At 42.1% G+C, this 12,494-nt stretch overlaps 1 protein-coding gene and 1 non-coding gene across 2 annotated transcripts; both read left to right on the top strand.

Moving 5' to 3' along the window:
* On the top strand, nucleotides 1-12,317 carry SLC25A3 (solute carrier family 25 member 3). Its single transcript, XM_084810205.1, has 8 exons — nucleotides 1-62; nucleotides 231-396; nucleotides 4,209-4,333; nucleotides 6,299-6,478; nucleotides 6,587-6,768; nucleotides 10,813-10,985; nucleotides 11,856-11,966; nucleotides 12,045-12,317. The coding sequence occupies exons 2-8, from the start codon at nucleotides 243-245 to the stop codon at nucleotides 12,203-12,205; spliced, it is 1,086 nt and encodes a 361-aa protein (XP_084666331.1). The 5' UTR covers nucleotides 1-62; nucleotides 231-242; the 3' UTR covers nucleotides 12,206-12,317.
* On the top strand, nucleotides 6,953-7,190 carry LOC146339774 (small nucleolar RNA SNORA53). The gene has a single exon (XR_014784597.1). It is a non-coding gene; the product is annotated as a small nucleolar RNA SNORA53 (small nucleolar RNA).
* Nucleotides 12,318-12,494: the final 177 nt, after the last annotated feature.

Raw genomic sequence — 12,494 nt, 5'->3', positions numbered from 1 at the left:
CTTTAAGTGAAGGCGCCGGCTGAGTAACGGAGAGAGGAGGGTGGGCCCCGCCATTTTAGAAGGTAAGATCCTGAGAGAGGGCTGGGGGAGGGGGAAAGGAGGTGGTGCTTCTCGCTCCCTCACTGCGCGCCAGAGTTCGCCTTTAGCCGGGAGGGAGGTGGAGGAAGCAGCAATTTCTCAGCGTGCGATGGGCTTCTTACTAACCCCATCTCTGCTTCCCCCGTTTGAAGCTTCCTGCCGCCATGTTCTCGTCTATCGCGCCGCTTGTGCGGCTCAACCCATTCCACGCTCCTCATCTGCAATTGCAGCAGGACAGCCTCAGCCTGAGGAAACGCCCGGCTGAACCCTCGGGGGCCTCGTGCACTCGGCGGAGCCTGGCAGCCGCTTCCGCGGAGGGTAAGTCGGTGCGTGGAGGGAGGGGAGATGACCGTCGCCATTGCCCCCTTGTTTGGGGTTCCCGGGGTTTTTTGCATTCGCTCCCTGGTGAGGCGTTAGTGGCTGTGCCCACCTGGTACCGCTTGGAGAACAAGGAAGGTCATCGAGGCCCTGTCTTGTGCCAGGTCCAGGGTACCTAATCTAGGCTGAACGCCTGCCGTTTCCTTCCAGTTGAAGGGGCTGGGTAGTTCCCTTCAGTGTCCTGACCCCACTGGTTTAGGCCCAGGAAAGACTTGCTCTGCGACCTTGGGGCTGGAAGGCCTCAAGCCTACCTGTGCCATTCATCTGGCTGGGAGCATTTCTCTTCCTAGTATAGGGTTGCCCTGCTTTAGGCCGCAGCCCACTTAAGCAAAGTGGCTTAAGGATGCTGCCTATGGAGAAATCCCTGGCTAGTAGAAAAGGGCTTGTCTCCATAGTAACTCGTTAGCATGCTGGTTCGTCCCTTGTAGGTAAGTCTTATCTTGAAGGGGTGGGGGGTGGGGGAAGAGATGGCATGTACAAGGTCACAGAGTTAGAATGACACTGAAGGGAGTGGATGGGACTTTGAATTGTGGATTCCTATATTAATATAATTGCTACACTCTTGTTTGTGCTGAGGTATGTAAGTTTTGTAATAAACCATGTCTGTGACATTGTTGAAGTACTGAGCCAGAATAAATAACCCACTTTTAAAAGCTTATAGTGTGCCCTCCCCTCTGATATTTGGGAGGTGCAAACTGTGGAGTATGTTATGTGCCTGTTAAAGACCTTGATCCAAGGCTTCCCTGAATGATTGTGCTGCCCAGTTAATCTGTTTAATACTTACTGTGTTTTTAGTTTTGGTTTTAAATATTTTAATCCTTTTAACTGATGAGCTTTTAAATTTATTTTATGCATTTTAATCTTCGATTTTGTAAACTGCTTAGATATATATTTATAGATATGGTGAGTTAATTAAATAAATTGATTAAATAAATAACATTTTGCAAGAATACTTAATGTCATAAGGCTGTTCCATGTTAGCTGTTGTTTCCAATGTTCTAGTGACGCCAGATCAGTTCCCTTACAGTGAAGCCATCTGTATTATTTGTCCTTTCACTGTAAGAAAACTGAAGTGGCACCACATCAGGTCCAGAGGACAGTCATGTTAAAGCCAAACTGAAGTGTGTGTTGTAGCACCTGAAAGACTAACAGATCTATTGTGGTCCATGGAGTAGTAGAGCCTGCTTTGTCAGTTGCATGAAAATTTAGCCTCAGTTGGTATGGTAGATACATACATGTGTATGTGCTCACTTGTGCATAAAACGAGTCAAATGTATGCAAGAAAATCACATAACTTGCAACAGCAGTAACCTGTTAATAGAAATATTGTTAATACTGACTACCGCTGTTGTGAACGTTCATTGTGCTTACGTTATATACATTTGAGTTCAGAGAAATGTTGGTGGCTGTACCTCTTGCATTTCATAGCTTGTGGCTCTACTGTTACATTTTTTTTCTTTGCACCCATGATTGTATATACCTGCTGACTGAGGATAAGTTAATGCATTTACTTTTAAGTAATCATGCTTAAGATTGTGCTGTAGACCTGCAGATTGTATCCAACTGTCATTCTGCCACTGGAACAGCATGTGCTGGTGGAATGGGTTCCCCCTGTCCCCGGCTGCCCCTCGAAATCTGGTCTAGAGGGCTGGCGGAAGGGAAGTTCTGTCACTAGAGCAGAAATTTGCTTGTGCAATGTTGGATGTCACCCTCTGTTTTTAAGGTGCTGCAAGACACAAGGTTTTGACACAATTAAGATACTAGGTTGCTTCTCCTGTTTCCTAGAAGGTTTATTATCTACGGTTGGTGTTTTCTCTGTCATACATGCATTCATGTGGAAACAACTTGGCCTTGATGTGAATAGTGAAAACATCTGAGAGTAATCCTATGTTCCCTGGGACACTCTCCCAGGGAATACAGGATTGTGCAGTCCCCCTCCGAAAACAGTAGAAGCTGGTACAACCTCGGGAAGGGGACTCTCCCGATGCATCTCCCTCACAGCCACCACAAAAAAGTACTGCCCCGGCTACTTCCCGAGGTTGCAAATGCACCCTCAGGGAAGGAAACAGGTGTTCAGGGCTGGAGAGAAATCCTATGGCCTCCCCAGCTCTCAGCAGTATGCCTTCTCCAGACAGGCTCAAAGGCCTGTTTAGAGGGGAGGGAATTGTAAAAGGGGGGAGGAGTCTCCGTCACTCCTCCTGCCCAGCTGGGCATTGGGTACTTGGAAGCCTCCAAGATTGGAGGCTTCATTCTAAGTGCTCTACATTTATTTATTTATTTATTTATTTATTTCATTTATACCCCGCCTTTCTCCCTCTCGCAAGGAACTCAAGGCGGCTTACATTATCCTCCTCCTCACCGTTGTATCCTCACAACAACCCTGTGAGGTAGGTTGGGCTGAGAGTCTGTGACTGGCCCAAAGTCACCCAGTGAGCTTCCATGGCCAAGTGGGGACTAGAACCCGGATCTCCCGGCTCCCAGTCCGTCACTCTCACCACTACACTACACTGGCTCTTTTACTTTCTATTTCTATTTACTTTCTAAAGCCCAGCAGGTAATTATGTGCATTTTCTATTAAGCTAAGTCTCCTGCATATAAAAGTGAACCAAAGACATTTAATGAGAATCTGAACTGAAGACCTGCTATGTTGCTTAAAACAATGAACAAATACCTCAATTTAAAGTCGTTTAAATGGAACTTTTGGCTTCTGTCTTCATTTTGACTTAATTGGACATTTGACCTAGTCTTATATTGTGTTCTTGTACAAGGCATTTCATGGGAAAAGCATTGCCTTAAGCTAGCCTTCGCCAACCTGGCACCCTCTAGATGTGGACAACATCTTCTATCATCCTCAGACAGCATCATCAGTGACCTGCAGGCTGGGGGTGATAGGAGTTGTAGTCCATATGGCAGATACCATGTTGGGTAGGTCTGGCTTAAGCAGAATGTAACTTTTGATTAAAAACTTTTCTCATTCCCTTTACCTGTGTGATAGTTACAATCATATTTTGAATCCTATTGTCTGGAAATTTTCTGTTGTATTCATATGTTAAGATAAGTCATTTTGCTAAGTAGCATCCCACCCTATGTGTATTACCATTGGCATGGCAATGAGGTAACTTCCTTAGGTTTCTCAGACAAGCCCAGTTTCATCTCTGTATCTGAAGGTGGTGAAATATCATAAAACTCCTATTGTTTAAAACGACTTCCAAAAAGGAATATTGATGTTCTTAACCAGGTTAAACATAGCATTGAAGCTTATGTGTTAACTGAGATCCGTATTTAATTACACTGAGAATGTCAAAAGACAAACACAATAAAAAGGGGAGATGCTTTAAGCTGACCTACAACCACTTCATTAATTAAAATTATTAGGGGGAAACTTGGTTTAGGGAAAAAGTCAAATTTATTGAGCGCTACTACATCAGTTTGCCAACTTTTACTTATTTCTCTTTTTAAGCAGAAGACTATAGCTGTGCATATGGCTCTGGCAGATTCTTCATCCTTTGTGGCCTTGGTGGGATTATTAGCTGTGGTACCACGCACACAGCATTAGTTCCTTTAGATCTCGTTAAATGCCGAATTCAGGTTTGACTGCATGTCACATAGATGAGTTACATAGCATGATAAAGTGTGAAATCTTACTAACCAAAATTAAGCAAGGTTTAGATTTCACCCAAATAAGAGAGTTTTTTTTAATAGCATTGCATGTAGTTTACTTAACAGCATGGTGTGTCTTTTCTTTGCTACAGAGGAACACAGTTGTGAATATGGATCACTCAAGTTTTATGCTCTCTGTGGCTTTGGTGGGGTCCTAAGTTGTGGTCTGACACACACAGCAGTTGTACCTTTGGATTTAGTGAAGTGCCGCATCCAGGTTTGTATGTTGCTAAACATTAGGAACTAAATTTTCCATCTTTTGGAATGAAATCTTGAATATCAGTAATATACATTGCTTCAAGTCCACTGATAACAGGACTGGGTGTATGCTAAACGACTAAATCATGTAAGAATTATACAAGAATGTATAAATAGCCTGTTGAAGCAAACATTTGTGATACACTATTCTAAATTAAACATTGAGACAGGTCCAGAGTGAGAAGGCTACAAATAACGGTTGTTGAACAGGTTAGAAGCAATATGCTCTTTAAATGTTCATAACCAATTGAAACGTTGTTGTTTGGTTATTCAACTGTATACTTCCAGCCCCCAGCATCTACAAAATATTTCAGAAAGATTTAACCCAGTTTAGATTATTAAATGTTCTGAACCTTGTAATGCATGTAGTGTGGAGTAAATGGCTTTATGCAAGTGTAAATGACAACTTCATGCATATTATGTCTCTTTTTCTGTGGAGCTGTAACACTTGAAAAACCCAACCCATTTAATTGGTATTAAAGTCTATAGTAACCATGCAAACACCTAAGTGAGGTCAAATAATCTAGCTTTTCAAAATTTTGAGTTAACCTGAGCTTCTGGTGTTATGAGGGAATAAGTTTGTTATGTAAAATATAAGACTCTGAAGTAATTAAACACCGTAATAGATGACAAATATAGGTAAGAAAAGCTGCTTTGAAATCTTGTAAGAAATCTCATTCACAAAGTTGATTCTAGTGTTATGTTTTTCTAAAGCAGCTAAAGGTCTTGAGGAAATGTTCTTGACCTGTATGTGATCCACATTACAGAAAATGTAATCCTGCTCATACTGAAGTCAGAAAGAGGCCAGAAAGTAAGAGGAAAGTGAAACGGAACAAGTCAGTAGAGGGCGACATGAGGTAGGAAGGTAGAACAAGAGAGTACTGAAGACTTGTATGACATCTATATTAATATACTATACTATATACTAGTATATATTATATACTAGTATATTGCCAATTGCTGCAAAAAAACATTTTAGGATTACTGAACAGTTCTTTTTTCTACTCAGACTGCATATCTAGACAAACCAAAAACAGTTCTTAGCATTTATACACACTTTCTGAGTACTGTTGAGTAAAAATGATCCCCTTGATGTTATTTGTTGAGATGGGTGGGGCTAAATGTTGAATGTCTCCATCCTGGCACTTCCCTTTCATACCGTAAAGTATTATCTTTCCATTAAACAACCAGTGCTCGTATTCTTTCACTTAAGCAAGTAGCATTTCTGCAAAATAATACAAAACACTTTCTCATAAATAATGCAAGTGTAATATGAAGTGCTTCAAGAAATTAGAATACTGGGTAGCTAAAATTCCTGTCTGTTGTATGGAACTGCACTGTAAGTTATTTCTACAAGTCTACTTGGAAGTAAGCACCATTGGGTTCAATGGGTCTTACCCCCAACTAAGGGAATACAGGATTGCAGCTTTCATTGTATGGTGCATCACAGGTTCCAGCATACTGTATGGGATTGTATATGCTATCAGAATCTTGTGTGTTACGTTTCCACATTACTCCTAGTTTAGGTTTGATAAGTTGCATACCTATAGTTCATATGGATATATTTCAGTGGCTTCAAAACTTAGAAATATTATACTTGCATTCCTGTTCATGTCCTTTACCTTCCTGGTTGTTGTAGAACTTACTCCTGTGTCCATCTTTAAGATTTACTTCAGCAAACTCTTTCCTTAAGTCCCCTAACTTCATCTTGCCACTGTCACTTGACTTGTCCTTTCGTCACTACACAATCATACCTGATCTTTCCCTTCACTCCAGTCTTATCCAGTTGATACAAATTCTAAGCTCTCAAACAACGCTTCTTTCACTTCTGTGCTCTGTTCAATGACTACATGTTTGGATTAAACTGGTGGTAGTTCTGAATGTTTGAAAGCATAAAATGTTTGTCTTCCAAAACTTGTTTTAGGTGGATCCACAAAAATATAAGAGCATCTTCAAGGGGTTTTCAGTTACTGTTAAAGAAGATGGTGTTCGTGGCTTGGCCAAGGGATGGGCTCCAACTTTTATTGGATATTCCATGCAAGGGCTCTGCAAATTTGGTTTCTATGAAGTCTTCAAAGTTCTATATGGCAACATGTTGGGAGAAGTAAGATTTTTTTCCTGCACTTCTTAGAACTATCTTATTTCCCCTTTATTAGTTATTTGTCCAGTGAAGATCACATGAACATTTTTGGTTTGCTGCAACTTATTTCAGGAAAATGCATACGTGTGGCGTACATCATTGTACTTGGCTGCATCTGCCAGTGCAGAGTTCTTTGCTGATATTGCTCTGTCTCCAATGGAAGCTGCCAAGGTTCGCATTCAAACTCAGCCTGGATACGCTAATACACTGAGGCAAGCGGCTCCAAAAATGTTTGCAGAAGAAGGCATTTGGGCGTAAGTATTGCCAGCAGTTAAGGCAAGGTCCAAGTATTCTTGAACCCTCTTGCACAGAGTCATTGTATATGAGTTGTTAAACTTTGATTATAGACGTTCTAGCTTTAGATATTGGCACAGTTCTGAATATGATCAAATGGTTTAACAAGTATTGGCGTATAGCATTTCTGAAGGGATATGAGCCAACATGCTCCCTTAGATCCATCTTTGTTTGATGGCTCTTGTGCTGAGTTCTGTTTATAGCTTTGGCTACTGAGTAGTTCCAGTTAAGAGACATCAGCAACTTTATGGTTGTACAGTCAAAGATGCTTGAGTCATTGGCATGTGAGAATAATATACCTTCATTCTGGTCTCTTACGTTCTGATAGAAATGGCTCTGTTGTCATTTTCTACTATCAGGATTTGGCTGGAGTGTGGACATGTTTATCATTTACTTTTAAAATTAATGGTGAGGGGGAGTGTTGCCTAACTTGCTCCAGAAAATACAATGTGTCCATGTTTAACTTTATTTGGAGTTTGTGGGACTCCTGGATTGTGCCTGATCTGTGGCTGGCTTGGAAGAAACTTCATAAGATAACAACATTCACATGTTGTTGTTGTTGTTCAGTCGTGTCCAACTCTTCGTGACCCCATGGACCATAGCACGCCAGGCCTTCCTGTCCTGCGCTCTCTCCCGGAGTGTGCTCAAGTTCATATTCATTGCATCCGTGATGCTATCTAGCCATCTCATCCTCTGCCGTCCCCTTCTCCTTTTGCCTTCAGTCTTTCCCAGCATCAGGGTCTTTTCCAGTGACTTTTCTCTTTGCATTAGGTGGCCAAAATATTGGAGCTTCAGCTTCATTATCTGTCCTTCCAATGAGCACTCAGGGTTGATTTCCTTTAGGATGGACTGATTTGACCCCTTGCAGTCCAGGGGACTCGTAAGAGTCTTCTCCAGCACCACAGTTCGAAAGCATCAATTCTTCGGCGCTCAGCCTTCCTTATAGTCCAGCTCTCACAGCCATACATTACTACTGGGAAAACCATAGCTTTGATTAGATGGACCTTTGTCGGCAAGGTGATGTGTCTGCTTCTTACTATGCTGTCTAGGTTTGCCATAGCTTTCCTCCCCAGGAGCAAGCGTCTTGTAATTTCATGGCTGCAGTCACCGTCTGCGGTGATCTTGGAGCCCAAGAAAGTAAAATCTGTCACTGCTTCCATTTCTTCCCCTTCTATATGCCAGGAAGTGATGGGGCCAGATGCCATGATCTTCGTTTTTTTAATGTTGAGTTTCAAACCAGCTTTTGCACTCTCCTCTTTCACCCTCAACAAGAGGCTCTTGAGATCCTCTTCGCTTTCTGCCATTAGGGTGGTATCGTCTGCATATCGGAGGTTGTTGATAATTCTCCCAGCACTCTTTAATTCCGACCTCTGATTCATCCAACCCGGCATTTCTCATGATGTACTCTGCATATAAGTTAAATAAGCAGGGTGACAATATGCAGCCTTGTCATACTCCTTTCCCAATTTTGAACCAATCGGTTGTTCCATGTCTGGGTCTTACTGTTGCTTCTTGACCCTCGTACAGGTTTCTCAGGAGACAGGTAAGGTGGTCTGGTACTCCCATCACTTTAAGAATTTGCCACAGTTTGTTGTGATCCACACAATCAAAGGCTTTAGCGTAGTCAATGAAGCAGAAATAGACGTTTTTCTGGAATTCTCTTGCTTTCTCCATGATCTAGCGAATGTTGGCGATTTGATCTCTAGTTCCTCTGCCTCTTCGAAACCCAGCTTGTACTTCTGGTAGTTCTCGGTTCGCATACTGCTGAAGCCTAGCTTGTAGGATTTTGAGCATCACCTTGCTGGCATGTGAAATGAGCGCAATTGTGTGGTAGTTTGAACACTCTTTGACGTTGCCCTTCTTTGGAATTGGAATGTAAACTGACCTTTTCCAGTCTTGTGGCCACTGTTGAGTGTTCCAGATTTGTTGGCATATTGAATGCAGCACTTTAACAGCATCATCTTTTAGGATTTTAAATAGCTCGGCTGGAATACTGTCATCTCCGCTAGCTTTGTTGTTACTAATGCTTCCTAAGGCCCACTTGACTTCACTCTCTAGGATGTCCGGCTCAAGTTCAGTGACCGCACTATCATGGCTATCAGGGACATTCAGATCTTTCCTGTATAGTTCTTCTGTGTATTCTTGCCACCTCTTCTTAATCTCATCTGCTTCTGTTAGGTCCCTGCCTTCTTTGTCCTTTATCATGCCCGTCTTTGCACACAACGTTCCCTTGAGATCTCCAATTTTCTTGAAGAGGTCTCTAGTCTTTCCCATTCTGTTTTTTTTCTCGATTTCTTTGCATTGTTCATTTAAGAAGGCCTTCTTGTCTCTCCTTGCTGTTCTCTGGAACTCTGCATTCAGTTGGGTATATCTTCCCCTTTCTCCCTTGCTTTTCGCTTCCCTTCTTTCCTCAGCTACTTGTAAAGCCTCATCAGACAGCCACTTGGCTTTCTTGCATTTCTTTTTCTTTGGGATGGATTTCGTTGCTGCCTCCTGAACAATGTTACGGACCTCCGTCCATAGTTCCTCAGGCACTCTGTCTATCAGGTCTAATCCCTGAAATCTATTCCTCACCTCCACTGTATATTCATCAGGGATATGATTTAGGTCATACCTGAATGGTTTAGTGGTTTTCCCGACGTTCTTCAATTTAAGCTGAAATTTTGCAAGAAGCAGCTCATGATCTGAGCCACAGGCAGCTCCAGGTCTTGTTTTTACTGACTGTATGGAGCTTCTCCATCTTTGGCTGCAAAGGACATAATCAATCTGATTTTGATATTGACCATCTGGTGATGTCCATGTGTAGAGTCGCCTCTTGTGCTGTTGGAAAAGAGTGTTTGCTATGATCAGCATGTTCTCTTGGCAAAACTCTATTAGTTTTTGTCCTGTTTCATTTTGTACACCAAGGCCATGCCTGCCTGTTATCCCGGTGATTTCTTGACTTCCTACTTTAGCATTCCAATCCCCTATGATGAAGAGGACATCTTTTTTTGGTGTTAGTTCTAGAAGGTGTTGTAGGTCTTCATAGAACCGATCAACCTCAGCTTCTTCGGCCTCAGTGGTTGGGGCATAGACTTGAATTACTGTGATGTTGAATGGTTTGCCTTGGATTCGTACTGAGATCATTCTATCGTTTTTAAGATTGTACCCCAGTACTGTTTTTCCCACCCTTTTGTTGACTATGAGTGCTACTCCATTTCTTCTAAGGGATTCTTGGCCACAATAGTAGATATGATGGTCACCTGAATTAAATTCGCCCATGCCTGTCCATTTTAGTTCGCTGATTCCCAAGATGTCGATGTTCAATCTTGCCATCTCATGTTTGACCACCTCCAGCTTACCTTGATTCATTGATCTGACATTCCAGGTTCCTAAACAATATTGTTCTTTACAGCATCGGATTTTCTTTTCACCACCAGACACATCCACAGCTGAGTGTCCTTTCGGCTTTGGTCCAGCCGCTTCACTCTTTCTGGCGCTACTTGGAAATACCCTCTGCTCTTCCCCAGTAGCATATTGGATACCTTCCGGCCTGAGGGGCTCATCTTCCGGCGTCATCTCTTTTAGCCTTGTGATACGTTCCATGGGGTTTTCTTTGCAAGAATACTGGAGTGGGTTGCCATTTCCTTCTCCAGTGGACCACATTTTGTCAGAACTCTCTGCCATGACCTGTCCGTCTTGGGTGGCCCTTCACGGCATAGCTTATGGCTTCACTGAGTTACGCAAGCCCCTTCGCCACAACAAGGCAGTGATCCATGAAGGGGAACATTCACATGGAAGGCACCAATAAGCTTATGGCATGTTAAACCATTGGTCCATCTTGTCTACATTGGCTGGTGTCAACTCTCCAGCATGTGCCCTACCACTGATGTTACAGCCCTTTGAAATACCATAACTGTGAGGAAATGAATAAGCAGTTACTGAATTCCTGTATGTCTTCCAGAATAAATCCAGATGAGAAGCAATTACATTTAAATTTCCTGTTTTTTGTATCTATTTTGAAGTTTCTACAAAGGTGTTGCACCCTTATGGATGAGGCAGATTCCATACACGATGATGAAGTTTGCCTGCTTTGAACGAACCGTGGAAGCTCTTTACAAATATGTTGTTCCCAAACCAAGGAGTGAATGTTCAAAAGCAGAACAGCTGGTTGTTACATTTATAGCAGGTTATATTGGTAAGGAAAAAATTTGTAACGTTCAGAAATATTATATTAGTAATACCTATAGCACTCTTCCACAAAGTGGTTCCCTCCAGATGTTTTGGATGCAAACTCCCATCAGTCCCAGCCAGCATGGCCAATGGCTAGGAGTGCTGGGAGCTGTAGTCCAAAACATCTTGAAGGGCAGTATCCAGTGGGGCTGATCTGCCTCTGCTGGTTCCGTTGCACTTGCAGGACCCCTTGCTCATGCAACTGGGCTTTGGCACATCTTAAAAAAAAAAGTGGAAAAGACTAGAAATGCTAGTTTCTGGATTGGGACATATCGGTGAAACTTCCTTATGTGAGCTCTCCTGACCTGTCCCATTCCAGAAACTAGTGTTTCCAGTAATTTCCAGTTATTTTTAGAAGTGTCAAAGCCCTACTGTGTGAGCCATGGGTCCTGCAAATTTAAGGGCACAATAGGATGTTACTCACTGCTTGGTAAGGCTGGTCTATATTTTTCATAGGCATCACTAATTATTTGATTTTTTTGAAGTTACAGGGGCATCTAAAGCACCAGTTATTTTTTTTTTTTAAGTTCTGTTTAGGCTCAAATAGACACATGGCATAATAACGTTCTGCATCTATGACAGAGCCCTCTGGATTTTGAAGCCAGATTAATTACTTGGTTATCAGCCCTTACAATGTCTTGGAGAATGTGCATGCTTCCACGTGTCTATTAACATACTTTAAGAAAATTTATGTAATGCCAGCTCTGAGCAGCAGAAATCTTATCTCCCTGTAGCAGTTGTGGGCTAGTTAGTTGTTGAAATAGGATCTTATTCATATGGATATAAAACACATTAATGAATAATTTTTAAATTAATGGAGGTAACTTCTTTTCAGCTGGTGTCTTCTGTGCCATTGTCTCACATCCTGCTGATTCTGTTGTGTCCGTGTTGAACAAAGAAAAGGGCAGTTCAGCTTTTGAAGTCCTGAAGAGGCTGGGAATCAAAGGTGAGGATTCAAAAAGATGTTGGACTGTAAAAATATATGAATGCTTCTGAGTACTAAATTTGTTGTGTGTTCCAACAGGAGTATGGAAGGGTCTTTTTGCCCGTATCATTATGATTGGTACCCTGACAGCACTACAGTGGTTCATCTATGACTCCGTGAAAGTTTATTTCAAGCTTCCTCGCCCACCTCCACCTGAGATGCCAGAATCTTTGAAGAAAAAGCTTGGTCTTACTGGGTAGATGGATTATGGACTGAAAGCAAAACATCACAAAACTTTGTACTCATGGCAATCTTATTGGTTCAGGCTGCACTGTTGTCACTATTGGTCAAAATAAAGTACTAGAAAGACTAGTGTTTGACTTGATGTTTCGTAATCAGTCAAAGCAGTAAAAAGAAACAAATGCAAGCTATTTACCAGCTTGATCCCTCCCTGCTCAACTGCTTTGCTTTAATGTGGGTTCAGTTGGCTCTCCTCTAGAACAATTATTGAAGTAGGTAATCCGGTCATTGCTTTATATCTATTGACCT

This window comes from Heloderma suspectum, chromosome 7 (assembly GCF_057233095.1).
Source record: "Heloderma suspectum isolate Gila_16-S chromosome 7, 16-S_ref, whole genome shotgun sequence".
NCBI classification, from domain to species: Eukaryota; Metazoa; Chordata; class Lepidosauria; order Squamata; family Helodermatidae; genus Heloderma; species Heloderma suspectum.
Note: the sequence above shows the minus strand (reverse complement) of the source record. Positions and strands in the feature narration are given on the sequence as shown.

Coding starts and splice junctions, on each gene's coding strand:
- SLC25A3 (XM_084810205.1), top strand. CDS start 243: ATGTTCTCGTCTATCGCGCCGCTTGTGCGGCTCAACCCATTCCACGCT. Junction 397..4,208: donor GGCAGCCGCTTCCGCGGAGG/GTAAGTCGGTGC, acceptor TCTTTGCTACAG/AGGAACACAGTTGTGAATAT. Junction 4,334..6,298: donor TAGTGAAGTGCCGCATCCAG/GTTTGTATGTTG, acceptor AACTTGTTTTAG/GTGGATCCACAAAAATATAA.